At 49.0% G+C, this 25057-nt stretch overlaps 1 protein-coding gene and 3 non-coding genes across 4 annotated transcripts in view; 1 reads left to right on the forward strand and 3 right to left on the reverse strand.

Moving 5' to 3' along the window:
• Nucleotides 1-73, reverse strand: TRNAM-CAU. Its single transcript has one exon. It is a non-coding gene; the product is annotated as a tRNA-Met (tRNA).
• A 6345-nt stretch (nucleotides 74-6418) lies between these two features.
• The window catches only part of LOC121158980 (polyserase-2-like), a 45480-nt gene continuing 26841 nt past the window's right edge, over nucleotides 6419-25057 (forward strand). The window contains exon 1 of the mRNA XM_040983965.1: nucleotides 6419-7357. Within this exon, the coding sequence (XP_040839899.1) occupies nucleotides 6419-7357 (939 nt within the window). The remainder of the gene's footprint in view (nucleotides 7358-25057) is intronic.
• TRNAS-GCU lies at nucleotides 12030-12111 on the reverse strand. The gene has a single exon. It is a non-coding gene; the product is annotated as a tRNA-Ser (tRNA).
• TRNAA-AGC lies at nucleotides 16366-16438 on the reverse strand. The gene has a single exon. It is a non-coding gene; the product is annotated as a tRNA-Ala (tRNA).

Consider the following 25057-nt stretch of genomic DNA (forward strand, 5'->3'; position numbering starts at 1 on the left):
TGCCCCCTCTGAGGTTCGAACTCAGGACCTTCAGATTATGAGACTGACGCGCTGCCTACTGCGCTAAGGAGGCACTCCTGTGAGTGGGATCTGCCGTTTGTTTCTTGGGACTACATCGTGGCTCGTCCCTTCACGTCCAAGCAGTCGTTGCACGGGGGGCTTGCGGTGGGGAAGGAGGAAGGAACAGGGGAAGTTTTCAGTAGGCAATGGACACCGATCTGAACGACACCTTTTCCTGGAGACCTGACGTGTCCCCAGGCACTACTGGCCAGGCTAGAAGCCCAACAGAGTCCCGGCAGTTCAGGGATGCGAGAGAATCCAGGTCCAAGGGACGGTCTTGCGCTCTTGTAGATCACGTGCTACCCCATCCAGCGGCTCCCAGGGGCTTCACTGCTTACGTTTTTAGAATTTTAGTTGTGATGGGCCTGGATACGGACATTCACGGGCATCCTGCTCCTAGAATCTGAATTTATCGCTTTCACCAAATTCCAGCCACGATGACTTCAACCATTGTTTAATATTTCACAGGAAAAATTTAAGTACAATTCATCTTTCTGCTTAGATTTTTTTTTTTTTTTGACCCAAAGTCAACGTCCACGGAAAATGGAAGGTGGCTGGTGTGCCACTCGCCGTGGGGGTGTGTTTATAAGATTGCTATTTCCAGTTTCTCTGATCCTGGCCTCCCATTCACTTACGTGATGAGCAAATTTTAATGAGTTTATGCTTGAGGGTCTAAACTCATTTTTTTTTTCTCATTTCCAATTTCAAAAAGGAAAGAACCCAGTGATACTTATTTCGAACATTCTAAGCAAACCAAGTGTGACCGATGTTTGTCACTAAGCTACCCAACATCTTCATATCTGTCTATATATTTCTTGTCTGTCTCATACTTAACAATCTCTTCTTTCTGTCTCAGTTTTAATAACCCACTCTGGGTGCCATTCCCAGGCATTTGCATGCCTTCCTTTTGAACCCAGTGCTAATGGATTCACTCAGGAAGTGCTTACTTTGCCTCGCTTTCTGGGTCAGGCACTCGGAACAGGCTGCCACTAGAACACTGTGACACTAAAAATTTCCTTCAAATTCCATGTCTCCTCATGTTTCTACTTAATTCCAAACACCTGGAACTCATTCTTAACTCACCTCTTCCAAACGAATGTATCAGAATATTGCTGCAGCCTCTTTGATATCTGTCAAATCCAGCAACATTGTGTTGTCTATAGTACTTCCTTTGTTCACTATAGCTACACATTTCTCATTTTGGCCAGTGTATCAATTCCTGTCTCCAGGGGCCTCTAAAGAAAAAACGGGGCCCAAGTCAGGACATGGTTCTCAGGGGGTTGAGGAGGCATTTATTCCGCTCTGCCTTGGAAGGTGAGAGTAATTTATGAATTAGGAATTCCTGGTAGTGACAATAGGCGGGTCGGGATGTGAGGACCTCTCTGACAGCTGCAGTGTCACCTTACAGAGAGAGGCGTGTCTCCACTAGCTTGGCAGTTGGCACGATTGTGTCCGGGCTAGAAGTTGCCGGCTTGTATCTTCGTCCAGTTGACTTTCACTCTCTGAGGACTGGATCGAATTCCACCCTTTCCTGCTAACATCTCCATTATCTCCTGTCACTTAGGACTTGCACCCAACTATCAAACTATCGGTGAGAAGTTCACCAAGTTAATCCTGTGCCAAGTTCTCATGCTGGGGCAATAGTTCAGGACTCAAAAAGAGCAAAAGTTAGTGAGTGGATTCGTAAGCGTCATCAAAGCCTTAACACTCCCATTACTCGTGTAGAACAAGTGGCTTTCACGGGGAAAGGGATGGTTGCGATCACGTGGAACTGAACCAGAAATCACTCAGGTTGCTCGCTCCCAGCAACAGATTCACATTTTCCCTCCTCTGGTCTCTTGCAGCTGATTGCGCGTGCAGCTTTTCCCAGTCGATTTTCCTCAGTTCAACTATCTAACAAACCTCACCCCGGTGGCCAAATTAGTTCCAACTATTTTTTTTTACCTAAGGTAAAATGTCTTAGTGATATTAACTAGATTTGGGCATTTCTAAAATTAGCCACAGGAGATTTGTCAAACCAGCTGACAAACAGCCAAGAAAACCAGCTCTTACAGTTTCTACTGAAGTTTCCCAATTGGGGACAGCAGATTATGTCCAAGGTCACGTCTCACAAATTGCTCTGCTCAAAGGACTGAACTGTATATTCTTGCCAAAGTGCTGGGTTTCCCAATCCTCTTACTGTTACCACAGACTCCTGTGACTCTGTTGGTGTTGTGTATCAATTGGAAACTGCCAAAATAAGCTATTCTGCTGGTCAAGAATTATTTCTTCTTTATCAAACTGAACCAAAAGCTATTTGGGAGCAGATATCCCCCTCTTTCATTCCTGCACCTCAACACACTAGCCCCCCTGGTTCTCTTAGTCAGGGTCCTTCTCCTGCTGTTTAGCTCTGTAACTGAGGCCACAGGGCTTCATCGACCGTGACATCAGCCCTCGCCCCTGCTCAAGCACCCGTCTAATCCTTGTTGTGCACAAGCTAGAAGTGTTGTTCTTTCGTGCCCTCACCATGTTTCACAACAACCTTCCAGGCCACATGCAGGTGGCACTTGTGGGCACTTATGAGCAATGCAGTTTGATAAACAAATATTACTTGATATGCTCCGTTTGGGTCTTAGGGATTCTCTTTGTTACTGTAGCCATCAACGTCCGCTCTATATGGCCTATGCAGCTACGCAACTTTGGGGGGAAAGCATTGAACGTCATTTACCACTGTCTTGTTATTTTTGCAGTTTGGGGTCTTCCCAAATTGCAATAGACAGCAGCACCCATATACAAATTTAATTCATTTTGTGCTCAGTGAAATGCACAACACATTAAGGGCATTCAGTTAACTCTCAAGAACAGGCCATTACAGAGCACCAACACCGACACCAAAACTGGAAAACCAAAAAGCGGAGGAAGTTTCTGCTCCTGCAAGGCCTTTGGCTGCAGCTCTACTCACCTCCGACATTTTTCACTTGCAGTCACCAGGATTAGGCAGGTGGAGGTTCCCTGGGGGAGTCTAGTAGAACAGAAAGACCCTGGAATACAGAGCAGAGAGAAATGATCACGTACCGCTGAGCAGTGGATAAGGGGAAAATCAGCAAAGGCAAAGAGTAAAAAGACGAAAAAGAGACTGGACCCAGATACAGGGAAAATACAAGTTGAAGAGATGTTGGAGAAAGACTGGTGTAGGAATTCCACGGCTGCACCACTGTGGGAGGAGTGCTCCCCAGGAGACACCCGGCCTGGGGCAAGCCTGGAGACCCTGGCTGAATGGACTGTGGTCTGAGCGCCCCTCCCTGTGTCCCTGGAGGGTCTGGGAAAGGTGGGTGTCAGGCCAGGTTGGGTGATGTTTCTGAGATTGGATTAGGATCTGAAACAAGCATGTGGGAGTCATGAGTCCAGGGCACCTGCGCTGACCAATGCAGATGGCAGAGCTGTCCAGGACAGGCGTTATCTGAATCGGGATCCTGAGGCCACTAGTAACTTCCCAGCTGCTCCTGGGCCTGGGGAGATGCTTCTCAGTCACTGGACCTGGCTTTGTCCTCAGCCTGACCCATGAGGAAGCAAGCTGCTTGCCTTTCTTGGTCACTGCAGGCCTTGGAATGTTGGAAACTTCCAAGACATCCAATGCTTATATTGTCCTGTTAGGTATTAAATATTGTAACTCCACAATCATTAATTTCCTCATGAGAAAGCCAATAACTTTCCCAAGGTCCCAGTATTAGCCACTGATGGATGCAGGAAAAGCAACCCCAGAGACCATGGGGAGGTTCTAGTAGATCAAAGTAAACACTAAAGTTTGACATTTGCCTTCTTCTTGTCCTTCTTCTTTTGTAAAGATTGATTTAGTTTTTTTGAAAAGGCAGATTTACAGAGAGCTGAGCAGATCCAAAGCCAGGAGCCAGGAACTGCCTCCAGGTCTCCCACAAGGGTGCAAGGTCCCAAGGCTTTGGGCCATCCTCTACTGCTTTCCCAGGCCACAAGCAGGGAGCTGGATGGGAAGTGGAATAGCCAGGATTAGAACCAGTACCCATGTGGAATCCCAGCACATGCAAGGCGAAGATTTATCTAACAGGCCAACATGGGCCTTTAGCTAACAGGCCAACAGGCCCCTGTTTGCCTTTTGTAAGAGATTGGTCCAATCTAAAGTGATTGGTTAGGTGAGTGGAAAATTACAAAGTGGTTTCCTTTTGCTAACAGCAATAAGAATGTTGGAGAGAATCTACAACAACAAATAGTTAAGACAACAAGAGCGTGACTATGTCAGCGATGGCTTGTGCAAACAGATGAAAGTGCTGGCTCAAATTACAAAACAATTCTTCACCTTACACACATTTTTTTAAAGCCTCAAATAGAACGAAATATTGATAGGGCCACAGAGTGGAATTTACATACTTACCACCATAAAGTTTCAATTTTTTTTCTAAGTGAATTAATTAGAAACAATGTGGTTAAAATGGCATGATCAATCATTTCAACATACATTTTATCTTCCCAAAAGAAGATGCAGGACATGCATGTTAACATGTACAAAACATCATAGGCCATAAAATACGTTTCAGAAAGTGATATTTTAAAGATCAATATATTCCCCTACACTTTCTTTAGCTTTGCTTGTTGAAAACTCTTACAATAGTACCATAACCGACATAACTCTGCCATCTGGTCCTCCCACATTGCTGCTTCACATGCAATTATTTTTTAGTGCTGTAAATATTCTGCGGTGGAATTATACCACAATGCCTTTATTCATTCTTGTACCAATTTGGAATTATTTCTAGTTCTTCTAAAAGCAACTCTACCAACTTATCTGCTGCGCCAGTGCACCTGTCTGGGGTGCTGATTTCTACTTTCCAGGGGGTAATACATCTTCTGGGAGCTGATTTGGTACAGCCTGCTGGTCCCACCTGCCCAGTCTCACTCGAGAGGTCTGATGTGACCACAGGGTTTTAGCATTAACAAGTTTGCTGGATGATGCATTATAATGACTCTGGCCCAGGAGTGCAGGTGGAAAGCTGATGTTCTAGGGTCAGGCAGCATATTTGCCTCTGTAATAATGGTGCTGTGATTAGGATGTTTGTGGACTTGACAGACAAGGGCACAGCAGGGAGAGGGCAGAGCTGGCCCCAGGGACCCACAGCACACAGAAGGAGCCAAACTCATCACACTGACATGCTGACAGCCAGCAGGGAGAGTGGCCCTGAGTGCTGGGACTCAGCAAGGATAAACAGGCCTGGCTGTGCTGCTCTGCCACAGCTCCTGCCACAGCCTTGCAGACTGCTCCGGTGAGTGAGGCTGAGTGTGTGTGTGCAGGGGGAGCTGCCTTTGCTCTGGAAGGGATGCTGTCCCAGACAGGGCTGTCAGGGCCAGGCTGGGTGAGGACAGGGTCTCAGCTTCCTTGTCCCTGTGGAAGAAGAAGGTGTGAGCACACAGGGAGAGGGTGGCTGTCACCTCCCAGTGCATCCAGCAGCACCTGCTTGTGTGGCTCTGGAGGGAGACTGTGTGCAGCAGAGTCACTGATGCCCTGAGCCTGAGGCTGCTGCATTTGCTAGGTGTGAGAGAGGCTGGGGCATCAGGCAGCAGTGTGCTCTCAGCCTAGGAGGGAAGGGAAGGGGGTTAGCTGCCCCTCCCACAGGCTCCTGGCCTGGTGCATTTTCAGTCACTTGAGTGACTTATTTATTTATTTATCTGTTTATCTATTCATTTATTTATGGGTGTATCTTCCTTCTCATATCTTTCAGACTTTTCAGGGTAGGATTCTCTTCTTTGTTGAGATTTAGTAACCTAAAGATTTCCAAATTTGTTTTGCATCTTCCCTTTAGCTCACATCCTGGCTTGTAACCAGTGACTAACACTTCTATAGGGAATTGTGGAAATGCTTGTTTCCAGCTCCCAGAAGATGTGCTGCCCCTTGGAATGCAGAAATCACCGCCCCAGAGTGACGCTTGTACACGGGTGCAGCAGACAAGCTGGTAGAATTGCGTTTAGTCCAGGACAAAAGAGCTGGTACAAGGAACACATAATAATAACGTCAACCATTTCCTTTCAGAAATGATTCCTCAGTGTTACCAAGGCAAAGATGTAACACTCTTCACCCATGCCTTTGCTCCTCACTGCAGACTGTCCAGGACAAAGCACCACAGTGTATTGGGTCTTACAGAGGTGGTGTGTAGGCAAAAAATAACCATCACATACGGAACAAAGGCAGTTGAGAGTCAGGTGCCAGCTCAGCCATATGCATTGACGCACTACGGCATTCTTGCTGTTCTTTCCCTGTTAGCAGATCAGAGAAACGCCACACTGGAAACTTGGTGACTTTGCTCATTTGTCTTTCTCCAAAGGTTTTTCCTGCCCTGGTCCACGAAGGTGCAGGATGAAGTGGAGTAGCTTCATCCAGAAAGTGATCTTCCTGTCTCTCACTGGACCTGGCCTCGGAGGGAATGTCTTTCTGTTTGTGAAGCATGCGCACATGGTTGTCACAGCTCCTGGGAAGAAGCCTACAGATGCTATTCTCATCCACCTGACTTTAAGTAACACCATGAAACTTTGTGCCACAGTAATCTCAGTTACATTACCAACTTTTCTTCTCAGTAACGCCCTAGGCAATATTATTTGTAAAACCATGATTTACCTCAATAGGGTGGCTCGAAGTCTCTCCATCTGCACCACCTGCCTCCTCAGTGTAGTCCAGGCCATCACCATCAGTCCCAGGAACACCTGGTGGAAAAAGCTCAAACCACGCACTGCACGGCAGGTTCTTCCCCACCTCCTCCTCTTCTGGGTCTTTAGCTTTCTCATAAGCTCTAACTTGCTCCACTACATCACAGCTGTCAACAGCATGAATGGGTCTAACGTTAGAATATACACCGAGTATTGCTACATGCTGCCAGCTCCACAAATGGTCAGATGGCTCTTCCTCTGCCTCATGGCTCTCCGGGACCTCACCTTTCAGAGTCTCATGGGCTGCAGCAGTGTGTACATGGCTCTCTATTTGTACAAACATCACAAGCGTGTCCTCTATCTCCAGAGCTCCAGGTGTGCCAAATATCCCAGCCCTGAAATCAGAGCCACTCAGAGTACTCTCATTCTCATGATCTGTTTCTTATTCTTTTATTGGACAGATTTCATTTTCTCCTTCTATATAGGGAGCACCTTGACAGAGGACTCCGTATTACTAAATATTCAAATGGTTCTCGACCTGGGTTATGCCAGTCTGAGCCCCTTTCTTCTGACCAACAAGGATGCCAACCTGGTTAACTGCTGGCACATTCACTGGGGAGCAGAGAAAATATTTTCCATGCTAAATTGTCCAGTAATGAAGAGCATTATTTCATGATTTATTTTATTATACAATAAGACTTCTGTGTAAAGACTTATCCTTCATGTCGTAAAGGAATAGTGTCCTTGGAAAGCAAGCATAACACAAAATTAGATCTGATTAGGGTAAACTTCTGGAAAGAAAACACGAGCAACAAGCAGAGAGCAGAGCTGTCTGTGCAAGGAAACAGACCTTGCCTTATTTTTGCCCAACATTTGTCCCACTTTTATTGTCAAGGAGACCAAGCTTGGCCACTGAGAGATGCTTCGGCCTTCCCCTCCTCTGGGGTCCTCGCATAGTGAAAGACAGGCATGCCACTGGGTTGGACCACTGTGGAGGGCTGGGTGTTTCTGCAGATGGCCTGGGTGTGAGGGACCCTGAGAGAGGAAGACTTTGAGAAGAGAGAAAAGAGGGCAGGCGCTTCACCTCTTGTAGTTCAGGACTACAGGGCTTGACTTCTCATGCTGCTTTCTGTTTGAGAACACCCAGCAAGACTGCCTGAACAAGTGGTCCATCCGGACAGCAGCTGCTGGTGAAGCTGCAGAAGGCGTGCACACGTTGGGACAGATGTGACCTCAGCTCATCACTGTAGGCAACCATTTACAATAAAAACAGGAAGACTCAGAGATCTTACTTGGTCTAGAAATGAATACCGTGGCTGCTCTCACCTGACAAGTGCTGTATGTTGTCAAGGAGCCTGTGTCTTCGAGCTTTCAATGACTGGAAGCATCACACCCACCCACCAGGAGGAGACTGGGCCCAGTGAACCGGCCGCATCAGAGTGGAGTGCTCTGTGGCTTTAGGGGAATGGGAAATTCTCCAGGCACCAACATGGAGCAAGCTGCACTGGGAGGAAGCGTTTACAGCTCAAGCCACAGAAGCGCTCCTGAGTGTGTCACTGTTTATACTGAGAAGCGGAAAGGACCTCTAGCATATTGCTGAGGGACAATGAAAGTGTGTGGTTGGACATGAGCCAGAGGGCAAGAGGACATTTTTAAAAATTAATTAATTCATTCATTCATTATCTTCGGAGGTTTTATTCCAGCGGGGCAGCAACGGGATGGAGGTGATGGGAGAGCAGTGATGAAAAGAGGGGGGGGGGGCAGAAGGAAAAGAGAGAGAGAGCCACACTTTGGGATCTTTATGCCACTCAGGTGAGCCAGCAAGGTGCGGAGGTGGGGATTGGGAGGGACTGAGGGCAGGCCCCAGGGGATTGGTGCTTGAGTCTGTCACAGGTGATTGCCTAAGAACGATTGGTGAATGGGTGGAGTTGGGGAAGGGGCTGGGAGATTGGGGGTGGGATTCTCAGGTGGAATGCCAGGTTACATCTGATTGGTGGACGGCCGGACTGGCGCGAATTTCGTGAGCTGTGTGGAAGATGAAATAGGGCCGTTCCAGGGTGAGATATTCAAATAACTCCTTACATTCCTCCCTTTGGTTATATATAAAGGAAAGGGGGCATTGTTCTCTACGGCCTCTTCAAGCTGAGTTTCCTCTTGGCAGTGGTGAGCCTGGTGGGAGGAGTGGGAGATGGAGGGACGCTGAGAGGACATTTTTAAATGAATGGTAGTTGAAATTCTTTTTGAAGCATCAGCATGAAGGATTTATTGAAAAAATGAAATGCTTCTTATGTATAAAATTGCACAAAGTGTGTGAGAAATATCTTTGCAAATGTATTGAGGGGGTACGTGCAGGGTCCTGCGTTGGGGTCTAGTGGCACAAGCACCACCTGTCAGGCCTGCCTCCTTTGTGGGCACCAGCCAATGTCCTGGGTGTCACATGTCCTGTCCATCTCCCTGCTAATGGTATGAGAAGAACAGTGGGAGATGACCCAAGTATTTGTGTTTCTGCCACAAGACCTGGTTCAAGTTCCTATTGGCTTGGGCCTGGCTATGTCAGCCATCTTGGAAGTGAACTAACAGATATGTGGCCTCTTTTTCCACCCCCTTCTTTCTGTAACTCTTTCAAATGAATAAATAAATATTATTAAAATGGAAATGTGCATATTTCAGAAGTGCGTTAAACTGGAGATGAGGTGGATTCTTTTTTTAAAAATCCAAAACTGACAATAGAAAAACTATGAAATCTACATATTGTATTACTAAAAGAATTAAAATCGAAATGCAAGCTCTTCAGTTCCAAGAAGATCCCGTGGTGAGGGGCAGGCTTACCAAAGCCCGCAGAGGTGAAGCAGAGACTCCAGCGTTTCTGCCTTAGTGCCCGCTGTTAGAGAACTTCCTGTTCCTGTCTGCGTGCATGCTCCACCTGACCCCGGGGGGCTTTCCGCTGTGAGGAGAGTGAAGTGAAATACACAGTCATGTCCTAGACCAGGGCAAAGCAAAGAGGCGATCCGTGTAAAAAAAACACAAAAGGCTCATTAATTTTTACTTGAAGGAGCTACTGAGAGAGACACAGAAACACACACACACACACACACACATTTCTTTTCACTGACTCACTCCCCAAATGGGCCGCAATGGCCAGAACTGGGCTGATACGAAGCCAGGAGCCAGGAGCTAGGAACTTCTTCCGAGTCTCCCACTTGGGTCATCTTCTGCTGCTTTCCCAGGTCACAGGGAGGGAGCTGGATGGGAAGTGGAGCAGTTGGCAACATGAACCAGTGGCTATATAGGATTAACTCACTAAGTTACCACCATGCTCCCCCACCCCGGAATGGTATTTATTTATTTATTTTACAAATCTTTATTTGTGCATTCATTTGAAAGGCAGAATGACAGAGAGACAGAAGAGAGGTAGAGAAGCGAGTACGCTCCCACCGACGGGTCCATCCCCAAACGGCCACGTGGGGGCTGCGAGCTCCCTCTGGTTTTCCCATGTGTGTGGCACTGCCCAAGGACTCGGGATGGCATCCATCCTTTGCTTTCCCAGCAGCATCAGCAGGGATTGGACTGCAGGCAGAGCATCTGGGACTGAAACTGACCCTTAAATAGGGAGTGTCAATAGCACACGTGACGGCTTAACCCACAATGCCAGGCCCTGGCGATGACATTTTAAACCACTCACAGACCACACTTCTTGACAGGTGAAATATCCTCCTGGCCGTCAGTATTATTTCTAGTTCATCACCAGCTACGTTTAAACACAGCGCGTCACCAGGGCTGGTGCAGCTGCTTACACTTCATCTTTAATGCTAGGCTTGCCCTGGGCATCGTTGGATGCTGGGGTGCTTTGAAACAGGGAGTGGAGCCAGGTGGATCCCACTCTGACCCCTTCCAGCCACAGAGTTCTCCTTATCCCCTGGAACTCACCAGCGCCTTCTCTCTGGGCAGGGCCCCTTGTGGCTGACCTGTTCCTCTCACTCTGATGAGCCGCTGCTGCTGTCCTCAGGGGTCCAGCAAGAACTCCATGTCACCTCCCCCACCCTCTAGTGTATAAACATGGTTTATAACAACAATACAACGTAGCTGGAAAACTAAACTTTCAGCCAAAAAAAAAAAAAAAGAATTCTAATATATAAGACACACGAAGGTCTCACTTTGAAAAAAAATATGTATATTTATTTTTATTGGAAAGACAGATATGCAGAAAGATGGAGAGACAGAAAGATCTGCTGGTTCACTTCCCAAATGGCTGCAGAGGCTTGAACTGAACTCATCTAAAACCAGGAACTTCCTCTGAGTCTCCCACACGGGTGCAGGGTCCCAAGGCTTTGTCCCATCCTGTCCTCTGCTTTCCCAGGCCACAAGCAGGGAGCTGGATGGTAAATGGAACAGCCAGATCAGGAACCAGTGCCCATATGCGATTCTGGCACTGCATGCAAAGTGAGGACTTAGCCGCTGAGCCATTGGAAGAGAGTTGTTCAGGTTCAAATTTCTATCAAAGACGTGTCAAAAGCCTATCTCTCTCTCTCTCTATTTATCTAGCTATAGCTTAATCAGGCTACTCTCTAACCTACACTCTACAGTTGTATGAAACGCTAAAGTAATTGTGAAATCAGATTGTCTCCCAACGGTAGAGAATCTCAATGATCGACTGTTAGTGAGGGCATCCTGAAAAGAAGCAAAAGTTTGTAGCAGAACTGCCCGTCTCTTTTAAGTATTTCAGTGTGTGCATACACCAAAACATGCTGTACAGCATAAATACACAAAATCTTTGCACTTCCATCCACGTGTCAATTTTTAAGGTCATTGTTATGGACGTTGGATCACCAGGGAGCCAACAGCCTCTGGTGGGAAAGGAAGGACCAGGACCTCTCATCAAAGTAATGAAAGGACGCAGGACAACGCAGGCCGTCAGCTTTGGCATGCGCTCTTGCTTTTGAGCTAAATTACCCAGGCCTAATGAAGTAGGATTTAAACTCCCGGATCCATCTGTCATTTCTTCCATTCAGAGCCTTTCTGCAGAATTTCCTGTAGATGTTACTAGTGAATGGGTTGAAATCAAAGCCCTTGCAAGGCTTGTGACAAGCATCCAAAGAACCACATGCGAGGGAGTAATATTTGGGCAAATATCCGGTAAGAGCTCCCCTGGTGTTTGCCAACTTTGTGCCCTAAGCTTAAAAACAGCCCTGGTTATGAAAAGGACACAAGGGGAGAGAAGCAAGCAGGTGCTGGGACAGGATGGTTAGGACAGAGGGGACTGTTCTAGGTCTCTCTGCAGCCACTAGGGGAGCAGTTTGTAAACCCTAAAAGCAGGAACTGCCTAGCGACGAGGGTGGGATTCGAACCCACGCGTGCAGAGCACAATGGATTAGCAGTCCATCGCCTTAACCACTCGGCCACCTCGTCTCCGCAGGGTTGCCCTCTAAGGCTTTCCTGTCACGGGGCATGCACCGAGTCCTACAGTGCCCAGGGAGGGAGGACGCTTGCTGCGAGCGGGGTGACGTGGAAGAGGCGGATCAGCGCAACCTGTGCATTGCTCAAAGTACCCAGGGCTGCAAACGAAACAGAGAGAAAAGCAAAAGCGAAACGAGAAATTAGGAGGAGCTGCAGGGTAGCGGCAGGGAGGCGGGAGGGGCGGCCGGAGGCGGCAGCGCGCAGGGTGGGGGCACCCCTGGCATTGACACAGGGTCCCCTTGGGTTACCTCCCACCCCGCGCTCCACATGGCTTAGAGACTGCTTCATTTCAAAAGACTGCAAGAGTGCTCCAGCAAGAAGATCATCACAGGCTCACCCACGTTGTGAATATTTATCGCATTTTCTACCCTCCGGTGGTTTTGTTAACGAACCTGTCGGTCTTCGCGCTTTTACCTTTATCTCTGCACAGCTTTATTTCTGTGTGAAGATTTTTCTCTGTGTGCACAGGGGTTGACGGACGTCAATTTCTGGTGCCCATCAAGCTGGAGCTTGTGTCTTGAGACACGTCCCTGCAACTTCCTGTTTGGTTCCGTGCTTTCTCTCTCTCTCTCCCCCTCCCCTTCTTTTCTTTTCTTTTCTTTTCTTTTCTTTTCTTTTCTTTTCTTTTCTTTTCTTTTCTTTTCTTTTCTTTTCTTTTCTTTTCTTTTCTTTTCCTTTCCTTTTCTTTTTCTTTTTCTTTAAATCTTTATTTTTATGAGCCAGGAGCTTCCTCTGGGTCTCCATGCGGGTGCAGGGTGCCAAGGTTTTGGGTCATCTGCTTTCCTGGCCCTCAGCAGGGAGCTAGTTGAGAGGTTGAAAAGCAGCGACACCAACCACGGCCTTTGTGGTACTGTGTGCCGACGATGAGCCTGTTGCGCCACCGTGTGTTGTCTTGTGGAACTTCTGCGCTTTGTGACTTAAACGCTTTATGTCTGTCTCCACTTCTGCAATCAGCTGCGACTTTAGGGAGACTTGGTTGCTTCCGGCGACGCAGATCCCAGCGCCCAGAGCGCTCTGTTGCCTGAGCAAAGATAGCAGATGTGTATGCCGCACGCATGTCCACGCACACCCGCGTGCAAACCCAGTGTATCAAAGACGAGGCCTCACGAGGTCAGCTCGGATAGATCTAGTCATCTGCCTGTGTCTGCGTCTCCTCCCCCAAGAGTCTCCTGGCTCCTCTTGTCAGGCGTCTGAAGTTACCCCAAATCATTTGGTACACACCACCACCAAACACTACTCAAACATTTCAGAAATTCTTTGCAGTTCTTCCTTTTACCACCTGCTGCCCAAGACAGAATATTTTTCAAAGAATTCCAACCCCGTCTACTTATTCAAACAAAAAACCATCCGAAGGGTGTGATAACTTCTGGCCAGTCTCATTCTCAATTTTCTTTTCAGTAAGAAGTTTTTAATAAAAAATAATTTAAAAATATGCTCAGAGATGATATGAAAGTAAAAGAATTGTTGGGCAGAAAATAGCATACCTAATTTGAGAAATAGTTTGCATGCTAATTTTACTTCTTAAGATAATCTGTAAACAATTTGCCAAACATTTATGTAAAGTACGTAAAAAGGAAAGAAGTATTTTTAAAAAATCCTAAAGAGGAATAAAATATGTTAATATATTTGGAAAAATGACTTAGTGTTTTATTCTTCTTTAGTATATGTTTGTGTGTGTGTGTGTTTTAAGATTTCTTTTCTTTTTTGTTATTTTGAAAGCCTCAGACAAAGTTTCTTTGGGGATCCCCCCAATCGAACTGCCAGACTCAGAACCCTAACCAAGAAAAGACAGAAGACAGAACAAGTCAATCAACCATCTCAGCTATATGTTGGCAGCAAAATACTGGGCAAACGGAGACTCTATGAGGGACTGTGTCAATCAGTGAATTCTCCAACCACCTCATCGTGCTTGGAGTGGTGAGATTGGCAGCAATTCATAACTGTTGAACTATCAAAACCACTTGAGCAAGACCCTCGGAGCATGCCCCACATCCGGGACCTGGAGTGGGTGGGAGACTGGGTGGGGCTTCTCCCTCAATATTCCCTTTACCTCAGATATATGAAAGAAACAATATGGAAATAATAGTCTTACCCACTTTCTTGTAACCCTTGAACCTTTTTACCCTGATTAACTATGTAAAGATTGTCAAAAAATATAATAAAAAAGAAAAAACATGCAAAAATGAAAAAAATAAAGATTTCTTTTCTTTTTTGTTATTTTAAAAGCCACAGTTTCAGAGAGAAGGAGAGACAGAAAGAAAGATTTGCCATGTGCTGATTCACTCCTCAAGTGGCCACACTGGCTGGAGCTATGCTGATCTGAAGCCAGGAGTTTCTTCTAGGGCTCCCATGTGGGTTCAGGGTCCCAAGGCTTTGGGCCGTCCTCCAGTGCTTTCCTGGCCCTAAGCTGGGGGCTAGATGGGAAGTGGAGCAGCTGGGATACAAACCAGCGTCTATATGGAATGTCTGTGCTTGGAAGTGAAGGATTGGCCAGCTAAGCCATCATGCTGTTCCCATAAACCAATAAATCTTAAAATGGTTTCAAAAAGAACGAAATACGTAAAAACAGCCTGAACATAAAAACAACAGAACACGGATGCTAAAAAGTACAAATCATTGCTGAAAAAATTCAAACAATAAATGGGAAAATGTGTTCCCCACCCATGGATTGGAAGCCTTCATATTTTAAAGCTCTCCATTCCATGTAAAGCTGTCTGCAGACTTGACACAAACCATCTCAGACCTTTAGCAAAGACTCGAGGAATTCCTTGTGCTTGTTGTGGAATCCCAGACGCCTGGATTTTCTCCATGCCTGTGTACAAACTCCACCGACAGAGGCAGTGACCCATCACCCAGTCGTACGCTGCATCGTGTCACGCACAGGGACCCTGAGAACCGAGTGAGGGCCTGGGGGCTCCTGGCAGCCTCAGGTGGGACTGTGTGAGCTGAGCGTCAGGGAGCCCGGGAGGGCAGCAGGGGCCACAGGACTGGGAGCTCAGAGGGGGTGAGGGCAGGACAGCTCCTCTGGGTCCCCCTCCTTCTGGCCCTGGCTTACCTGCCCAGCTGTTCCTGCAGCTGGAGCTGTGAGATTGTTGCTGTGTCCATTCTGGACAGCACAATCTCTCTGACAGAGAGCTGGGAAAGTAATCGCTTCTGACTCAGATGTTTCTTCTAAGCTGTTTTCTGAGTGTTGGTGGTGAGTGGCAGAGGTGAGACGAGATGTAAGTTCCAGAACCTGGACCGCTCTGAGACGTTGCCTTCTGTTCATTAGTTCAGTGTAATTGGGATCAAGAAGTTTCTGGACTCAACAGTCAAGGGCACAGCAGGGAGAGGGCAGAGCTGGCCCCAGGGACCCACATAGAAGGAGCCAAACTCATCACACTGACATGCTGACAGCCAGCAGGGAGAGTGTCCCTGAGTGCTGGGACTCAGGCAAGGATAAACAGGCCTGGCTGTGCTGCTCTGCCACAGCTCCTGCCACAGCCCTGCAGACTGCTCCGGTGAGTGAGGCTGAGTGTGTGTGTGTGTGTGTGTGTGTGTGTGTGTGTGTGTGTGTGTGTGTGTGTGCAGGGGGAGCTGCCTTTGCTCTGGAAGGGATGCTGTCCCAGACAGGGCTGTCAGGGCCAGGTTGGGTGAGGGCAGGGTCTCAGCTTCCCTGTCCCTGTGGAAGAAGAAGGTGTGAGCACCCAGGGAGAGGGTGGCTGTGCATCCAGCAGCACCTGTGCATCCAGCAGCACCTGCTTGTGTGGCTCTGGAGGGAGACTGTGTGCAGCAGAACCACTGATGCCCTGAGCCTGAGGCTGCTGCATTTCCTAGGTGTGAGAGAGGCTGGGGCATCAGGCAGCAGTGTGCTCTCAGCCTGGGAGGGGAGGCGGGTAGCGTCTCCTTAGCTTCTGTTCCTGCACCAAGACTCTGTTTCCTACCCGTTTCAGAGGAGTATGTCCTTACTTCTTGAACGATGATTACAACTGTATAATGAGTTGTTGAATCTCACGAGACGCACATGTTCACGGGCAGAGGACTTCACAAGAAGATTCCATCGGAGCTGGCTTTCTGGAGGGTTCAGCAGGGCCAAGGACTCTGCACGGATGGCCTTCCCACTGTCCTCACCTTCAGAGACCATCCCAGGACTGTGCCCCCTGCGCACAAGAGGGCGCTGAGTTCGGAGCCAAAGGAACCAACCAGACCACAGTTTAAAACAAAGGATGGAGAATGTGGGCATCGATCCCACCACCTCTCGCATGCTAAGCGAGCGCTCTACCACCTGAGCTAATTCCCCCCTAGTAAAGCAGAGCTTTACTTCTCCACCTGGGCAATGGGTAACCCACACCTGCGCCTCATTCTCTGAGCTCGGGACGAACTGGAGCGCAGAGAAGGTCAAACGCGACCAGGGCTCCGCCGAGGGAGCGTCCCTTCCCAAAAGGGGTATGGATTTCTTTCTGGGCGCTCCACGGGGACTTCCCGAGTCACACCTTGCTCGGGGGAAGAAGCTGGGGAGCAGCCGATGAAACCGTCCAGACGAGATCTAGAGTTGCTTCATGGGGTGGAAAAAAAAAAAAAAAAACCCTTCTCTGCCGGGATTCAAACCTCAAACTCAGACGCATGTGAGCAACACAAAGACCACTACACCACGAAACCAGCGGCAAACATGTGACCCCCAGCTCACAGCTCCTCTCAAGGCGCAATCACAGGATTTTATTATTTTTTAAGGCGTACCGCTGTGTATCTATAACCCCTTTTCTTTCTCCTTTCGTTAGCGTAGGCTGAATCTTGGCTGTCGGGAACAGTGCCGCCATGAACATGGAGTGCTTCTTGATGGACACATTCCGTTTCCTTTGGAAAGGTACCCACCCGTAGACCAAGAGGGCTTGACTCCTGCAAGTTCTCCTTACAATTTTGTGAGGAAACGTGCGTTTTCCCTGATGGCTGCGCTGATTTACGCGCCAGCCGGACGTGTCCAGCATGCCTTTGCGTTCAGCCCTCGCCAACGCTCGCTGTCTTGTAGGCGTCCTAACAGAGGTAACGTCATGTTTCCTGTGGTTTGGATTGGAATCTCCGTAATGATTAGTGGCGTTGGGCATTTAAAAATAAACCCGTACCCTATCTTGCCAACTTTTAATCCGATTTTTGTTGTTTCTGTGGAGTTCATTATCCTACGTGATTTTTTTTTCTCTTAGCCCCTTATGAGATACGAAGTAAAAATGGATTTATAATACACACACACCTGCATACGCACCCACTGGGCCACAGCAGATGTGGGGTGCATTAAAGGGGTTCCGCCTGACTGGAGTTACCTGTAAATGTCTGCTGTTCTGCCAGCCTTGGAGGGACACCTCAAGCACGGCTCCGGGGTGTCCCTGGGTCCAGCGGGAGTGTCATTTGACTCAGTGGAACTCGGATGCTCTCTCCTGTGCTCCCAAGCCTACCTCGCTGGTCTCAGATGATCTCATTGCCACCTGTGCAGTTCCAAGACGGGTGCCCAGAGAGGATACCTCAGGCACAGAAAGCGGAAGCTGCCAGGCACAGGAAGCGGAAGCTGCCAGGCACAGGAAGCGGAAGCTGCCAGCTTGGCCAGCAGGATCACCACTGCCTGCACACCCTACCTGGGCCTTGCCTGGGTCTCTTGGAAAAGACACGGATGACAAATTGCAGCAGTGGGCGTGCACTCTCCCCTTCAGTTGTGTCATGATTTTCTGGCACATTTGTTATTATTTTGTTGTTCTGGTTCTTGTCGCCTTGTAGCGAAATTCCTTCTTCAAAGACCTCATTATTATAATTTCCATTACTACTAAGGCCATACATGCTAACTTATTCTTAAGCCAGCATAAAGAGGAAGATAAGGAGCAAGGCACCTATTGGTTCTCAGAGAGCCTCGGGCCTTGCATACCTGCTGAAAGCCAGAGTTACAGAGAAAGGAGAAGAGATGGAGAGATCTTCCATCCACTGCTGTGTTCCCTGAATGGCTACAATGGCCAGCGCTGAGCCGGGATGAAGCCAGGAACCAGGAGCTTCTTCCAGGTCTCCGACTTAGGTGCATGGGTCCGAAGACTTGGGCCATTCTCTCCTGCTTTCCCAGGCCATTAGCAGGGAGCTGGATTGGAGGTGGAGCGGCTGTGACAGGAGCCGGCACCGGTATGGGATACGGGTGGGCATGCAGGTAGATGAACCCATTTGTATGCCACAGCTCCAACCCCACTTTACAGCACTTCATTGTACTTGATAGAAACAGCACTAAGACCAGAAGTCAAGTTTTTTCTTATTTACTTTCTACAACTTGTTTGGGAATCAAATGTTCATTTACTTTTGCATCATGACAAAATTATTAACTTTTAGTTCAATTGCTCTAGAATATTGGATTGGATAGGAATAAGGAAAGAAGATTTAGCAATATCCAACAAATGTCCTTGGGAGGTGTCCCTGGTGTCTCTGGCGAAGCTTGCCCTTTGGCATTTGGTTCTATGAAGCAGACATGTGTAAAGGATGGTTTCTGACATCTGAATTGTAGCCGTTCATGTTCTCTTCCCATCACTCTATCTGTAAAGACACCTGGACTGACAGGTTGGATTGGAGTCAGCCTGCTGCTTTGCTTTGGCCTTGTCCACACACGAGGGTTCAGGTTTTCCACCAGGGGTTTGTGAAACAGATGACCCCAAGCTGACCAACGTGGTCATGGCAGCAAAGGATGCCGAACGCAATCATAAGAGCAAAGCCACGTGCACCAGAAAACACTTCTTTGCCTCAGAGACAATGCCCAGGTCCTCAGGATCTGTTACAAACGGGAGAGAGCAGACATGTTGAGCGGTATGGGAAGTGGCCTGGGCTCTGGCGTTTTCACGGGACCTGGAGTTTAGGATGAATCTGGCAGGGTTGGCAATGCTTTCAGCCTCAGAACTGCACCCACATGATTTCTTCTCTGATTTTGCTTAGTGAGGGATTTACCTCCTGTGTTTCCAATATCATTCCCTTGCCACGTGGTTGGAAGATTTACTGTGAGTTATTTCAAGGAACGGAGTCAGTTTCTCCTTGTGTGACTTTTGTATCCTGGTTCTCCTGAGTCGTGACTTGCTGGCGCCCACGCAGCGGGTGTGGATGACACGAAGGTGTGAAGAGAACAGCTCCCCTGCTTGGCAGGGCCCGGGGGAGCTTCCAGCTGTTTGGCAAGGCCAGGCGGATTTCTCTCTGACCACCTTGACGCAGTTGCACCACCTTGACACGTGGATGCTCAACCACCCCACTAAGAATCCCGTAACTTATGGAGGCATTGTTGTTTGCCCCTGTAACTTTTGTAACTGACATGAGCTCGGGAGTTAATGTCACTGATAATGTTTCAGTGAGTGGGTTTTTAACTGCACACAGGGGCACAATTAAGCCCATGCCGTTTCTGGACACCTTATTGTGTGCCTACCCATCGCCCTGGAATCTAGCCCAGACATGTAGCGTGCCTTCTGGGAAATGGCTTGATAAGAATCTCACAAACTAACGGAAGTGATGGGAGTATGAGCTGAAATGGCTATGGCGATAACTACAGTTGTTGTGACCTTAAAGGCTAGCCTGTCTTTGCAATTTCTTTGGAGCATAGGGAATGTATCTGTTTTAGCCTCTTCTATAATTTTTGGCTAGAGGAATTAAAGGATGTTTTTATTGATATTACAAAGATATGCCTTTAATTTTTGTTTGATTGTGTATGGGGTTATAGAGCCTGTAGTTGTAGGGGGATTTAATATTTGAAACTTTTGTCTTGGATTTTTATGTTTTTTCCCTTGTGATGTATTTCTCCCATTAAATGATGGGCAAGTTGTGGAATGGAAATGTGGCAGGAATGTATTACTGATTAGCAGGTGACCGCATGTGCCTTGGCCTTGGAGTCCTGGCTGTCACTCAGTGGCTACTGCTGAAGAATGAATAATGGCTTGCTTTGAAGAAAATGATTATGGTAACTTACAGAATTATCTTTAAGAGCACCTGGTTGACCGTGAAGTAAAAAATAAAAGAATCAAACATCTGTGCACACCCACTTAGTCATGAAGTAAAAATAGAACAATCAAAAGACTGTGCAGGGGCTTGTGATGTGGCTGAGTAAAAGTACAGCTTCCTGAGCCGTTACAAGAGGGCGCCAAGTGACAGGGCCCGTGTCTTTTCGCCGACTCCACGCACCCTTCTCTTGGCTGGAGCGGGCCTCCGGCAATGACTGACCCCAGTCACCAGTCCAGATTCTGCCCCCAGCACTCAGAGCCCCCGAAGAACAGGTTCCAGGACAAAACTAGGGCTGCACCTGCATTTCATTCAAGCCGCAGATTTCAGCTGTCACTTTGGACCCATTTATCACCAAGGTTTCATTCTGGTTCTAACGTGGTTCTTTCAAGGCTAGGCACCTGGCAAGCCATTTGCCAATGCGTCACACTGTGTCCGTACAATCTTCCAAATGGTCCTTGTGACTTAATCAACTTCTAAGAATACAGCTCTTCCATCGTCGGAACACAGATACTGCCCCTTCTGGGCTCAATATCCTTGCCGACAGCTTCCGTCTCACTCGCGTAATATGCACTCAGCGCTGAACGAGAAGGATTAGCCTGTTGACCTAGCATGCCAGCCCCATTATAAATTCTTTTTTCTAAAGATGTATTTATTGGAAAATCACATTTACAGAGAAAAGGAAATGCAGAGATAAAGATCTTCCATCTGTTGATTCACTCCCCAAGTGACCGGAGCTTAGCCGACCCGAAGCCAAGAGCCAGGAGCTTCTGGGTCTCCCACGCGGGTGCAGGGTCCCATGGCTTTGGACCATCCTCTACTGCTTTCCCAGGCTGCACGCAGGGAGCTAAACAGGATCCTAGCATGTGCAAGGCAAGTATTTAACCACTGATTGATGGCTCTAATAAATTCATAAAGATATTCTTGTATAAACTTTTAACAAAATAAAGCTTTAACTTTTTATAAAATTCTGAAAATGTTACATAATTAATAATACTTTTAAATATTTTCCTAGAATATTAATATATTAAGAATAGCATTAATACATTAATTAAATTTTTATAAAATTTAAAATAAAAACAATTGAGATTGTTATGTTAATAAAATTGGTATTACAAGGTAAAATGCAACAGTACCAATATTTTCTTTTTTTTTTTTTTTTTTTTTTTTTTAAAGATTTATTTTTTTATTTTTTCACTGGAAAGGCGGATATACAGAGAGGAGAGACAGAGAGGAAGATCTTCCATCCGATGACTCACTCCCCAAGTGAGCGCAACGGCCGATACTATGCCAATCCAAAGCCAGGAGCCTCTTCCGGGTCTCCCACGCGGGTGCAGGGTCCCAAAGCTTTGGGCCGTCCTCGACTGCTTTCCCGGGCCACAGGCAGGGAGCTGGAAGGGAAGCGGGGCTGCCGGGATTAGAACCGGCGCCCATATGGGATCCCGGGGGTGCAAGGCGAGGACCTTTAACCACTTGCGCCACCACGCCGGGCCCAACAGTACCAATATTTTCAAAATATTTTGTTTTTAAGACTTTATACGAAATAGATGTATAAGATAAGAGTTTATGTAAGTCTTATAAAATTTCAAAGTTTGTGTAAAACACATTTTAAAGGATTTAATACAATGTTCAAAATTTTTAAAAAGTCACCAAAGATTTTTAACAACCTTGGAAATATAAAATTGAATAAAGTTTCTATAGCATCTTAATAAGTTGTCACCATAGAAAAAAATTAATCTGTATCATTTATTTTGTTTTCATAAAATTGTAGGCATATTTTGATCACCTTTCAAAGGTCGCAGAGCGCAGAGTGCGTTTCCGCCCGTGGCCACCAGGCGGCGCCCTGGCAGCGCGGAGCGGGCTCCCCGACGCGCACTGACGTCGCCGCCTCGACAGGGGGCGCCAGAGCTGCGTTCCAGTCAGGACTCCCTGGGGATGCGCGCCTGGCAGGTGGACGCCTGCAGAGACCCTCGTGAGGAGAAGCTGAGGAAAAAGCTGCTGCTGCGCGGCCCCGCGGACCCTCCCTCAGGGAGCAGGTCCCAGAGCTGAACCCCATGGCCTCCGTGGGGACCCGGGCGCGCAGCGGCGCCTGCTGGGCCGGGAGGTGGACGCGGGAGAGCCAGCTCCGGGGCAGGTGAGTCAGGGGCACCTGCCACACCTGTGATGCCAGCTGATGAAACCCGCTGGTTTTTAGTGGGTGCCGGCTCCTGGCACGGCTGTGGCGGGCCCCTCTCTGTGCTGGCCCCACCTGTGCTGTCACCTAGCCTTTCTTGGGCTGGGCTGGGCTCCCTGGCAGGCAGCGCCTGCTTCTGAGTGCCATGCACGGGCCTCGGGGAGGGAGGGGTGCTGCTCTGAAAGGTAGAGGCACCCCAAGTCGCAGCTCAGAGCAGAGCTGGCAGCAGGCACATGGGGGAGCAGATTGTCCCAAGCCCCACTCCTCTGCTGCTCTGGCACGTCTGTGTCCCATCTCTCGTGCCCTGTTGGCTCTGCTGGCTGCTGCCATGGGGTCACCTCGTCCACCCTGTGGCTCTCCTGTTTGCTGGGGCTGCTGTTCGCCCTGGTGCTTCCTGTCATGTCTGTGGCTCTGTCCGCCCTCCTGGATCCCGTCTGTGTCCGTGGCCGCTGTCCACCCATGGTGGCTCCTGTCTGTGTCCGTGGCTGCTGTCCACCATGAGGGTTCCTGTCTGTGTCCATGGCCGCTGTCCACCATGGTGGCTCCTGTGTCCGTGGCTGCTGTCCACCATGGTGGCTCCTGTCTGTGTCCATGGCTGCTGTCCACCATGGTGGCTCCTGTCTGTGTCCGTGGCTGCTGTGCACCCTGGTGGCTCCTGTCTGTCCGTGGCTGCTGTCCACCATGGTGGCTCCTGTGTCCATGGCTGCTGTCCACCATGAGGGTTCCTGTCTGTGTCCATGGCCGCTGTCCACCATGGTGGTTCCTGTCTGTGTCCGTGGCCGCTGTCCACCATGGTGGTTCCTGTCTGTGTCCGTGGCTGCTGTCCACCATGAGGGTTCCTGTCTGTGTCCATGGCCGCTGTCCACCATGGTGGCTCCTGTGTCCGTGGCTGCTGTCCACCCTGGTGGCTCCTGTCTGTGTCCGTGGCTGCTGTCCACCATGGTGGCTCCTGTCTGTGTCTGTGGCCGCTGTCCACCATGAGGGTTCCTGTCTGTGTCCATGGCCACTGTCCACCATGGCGGTTCCTGTCTGTGTCCATGGCCGCTGTCCACCATGGTGGTTCCTGTCTGTGTCCATGGCTCTGTCTACCCTAGTGGTTCCTGTCCTTCGTGGCTCTGTCCACCCTCCTGGCTGCTGTCTGCCCTGGTGGCTCCTGTCTGTCCGTGGCTCCGTCCACCCCGGTGGCTCCTGTCTGTGTCCGTGGCTCCGTCTACCCTGGTGGCTCCTGTCTGTGTCCGTGGCTCCGTCCACCCTGGTGGCTCCTGTCTGTGTCCGTGGCTCCGTCCACCCCGGTGGCTCCTGTCTGTGTCCGTGGCTCCGTCCACCCCGGTGGCTCCTGTCTGTCCGTGGCTCCGTCTATCCTGGTTTCTGCTCCTTCCACTTAGTGGTCTCTTCTTCTCATTTGCAATTTCCTCTCATAGCATGTGACTCTAGCACGGCTTTTTATTTTTTTTTCTAGTTAAAATTGATTTATGACAAAGCTTTTAGGCAGTGTTATAAATACTGGTTTGCTTCATTATGGAAATATACGATCTCTCTCCCAAGGAAATGTTAGTGAAAAACGCACAAGTTGTTGAACGGAGTGACACTGTGGTCACTTCGTCGTGTAGAATTACCCCCCAGCACTGAAGCTCTGTTACCCAAGGAGACGTGACAGACATGGGTGTCCCCAGCCAGGGACAACAGCCCTGCACTGCGTTGTCCTGCCTGAAAGGCTCAGACCTGCCACGGGGCGAAAGCTGAGGGGTCTCAGGGTGGGAGTTCACAGAGGTCCGCCTCGGGGTCTTCCTGCCCCTCCTTATCTCCTTGACCTCAGAAGCCTTGGGGTTCCTGTCCAGGCCAGGTCACTGTCACCCAACCTACTGGGATGACAGGCACTGACGGGCCAGGTCACTGACGGCTGCAGGCCTTCACCCTGGGGGGCAGGGGACCCAGAGTATGTCGCCAGCATCCAGAGCGTGGGAAGGATGTGGACAGAAGTGAGGTGCTGGGGTGTTCGTGAGAGCTGCCTGGCTTCCTGGGGGGGCCCCTCCGCCCCCACAGCCGCGAAGTCTCTCTGGCAAGGCAGACACCTTCTGTTCTGGCCTGTAGATTTCCCTTGCAGACCCTGGAGGGCGACTGGAACCTGGGCTGCTCACCTTCCTTTGCGCACGCAGCTCACCCACTCGTGGCAGGGCAGCCATGAGCTCCCCTGAGCAGGCTGCCTGCGCGTGGCCAGCCGGGGTAAGCTCTGCTCTCCGAGGTGGGAGGGAGGCCCTGTGCCAAGGGCTGGGGAGGGCAGGGCTGGTGCAAGCGCAGTTCCTGCCTCGTGGCATTGTATTCCTCGTGGCATCATACTCCTCACTCTGCCCTCAGTGCCAGCACCCTAGTTCTGCTTTTTGCAGTGTGTGTGTGAGTGGTGTGTGTAGGGGTGTGCTGTGTGTGGTGTGTGTGTGTGTGGTGTGTGTGTGTGCCTTCCATGGCATGGCTGTACCTCACCTCACCCGTGCACAAGTCTCCTTTCCATCCTTGTGTTAACTGTGAGTAGGGCTGATACGGACATTTTTTTAAACGTTCATTTACTTCTATTGGAAAGGCAGGATTACTGAGAGAGAAGGAGGCAGAGAGATCTGCCCACTGATTGACTCCCCAAATGGCCACAACAACCAGAGCTGGGCTGGTCTGAAGCCAGGAGCCAGGAGCTTCCTCCAGGTCGCCCATGTGGGTGCAGGGGCCCAAGCCCTTGGGCCTGCTCTGCTGCTTTCCTGGGTACAT

Source organism: Ochotona curzoniae, unplaced genomic scaffold (genome assembly GCF_017591425.1).
Source record: "Ochotona curzoniae isolate NIBS_2020 unplaced genomic scaffold, NIBS_Ocur_1.0 contig_4064, whole genome shotgun sequence".
In the NCBI taxonomy this organism is placed as follows: Eukaryota; Metazoa; Chordata; class Mammalia; order Lagomorpha; family Ochotonidae; genus Ochotona; species Ochotona curzoniae.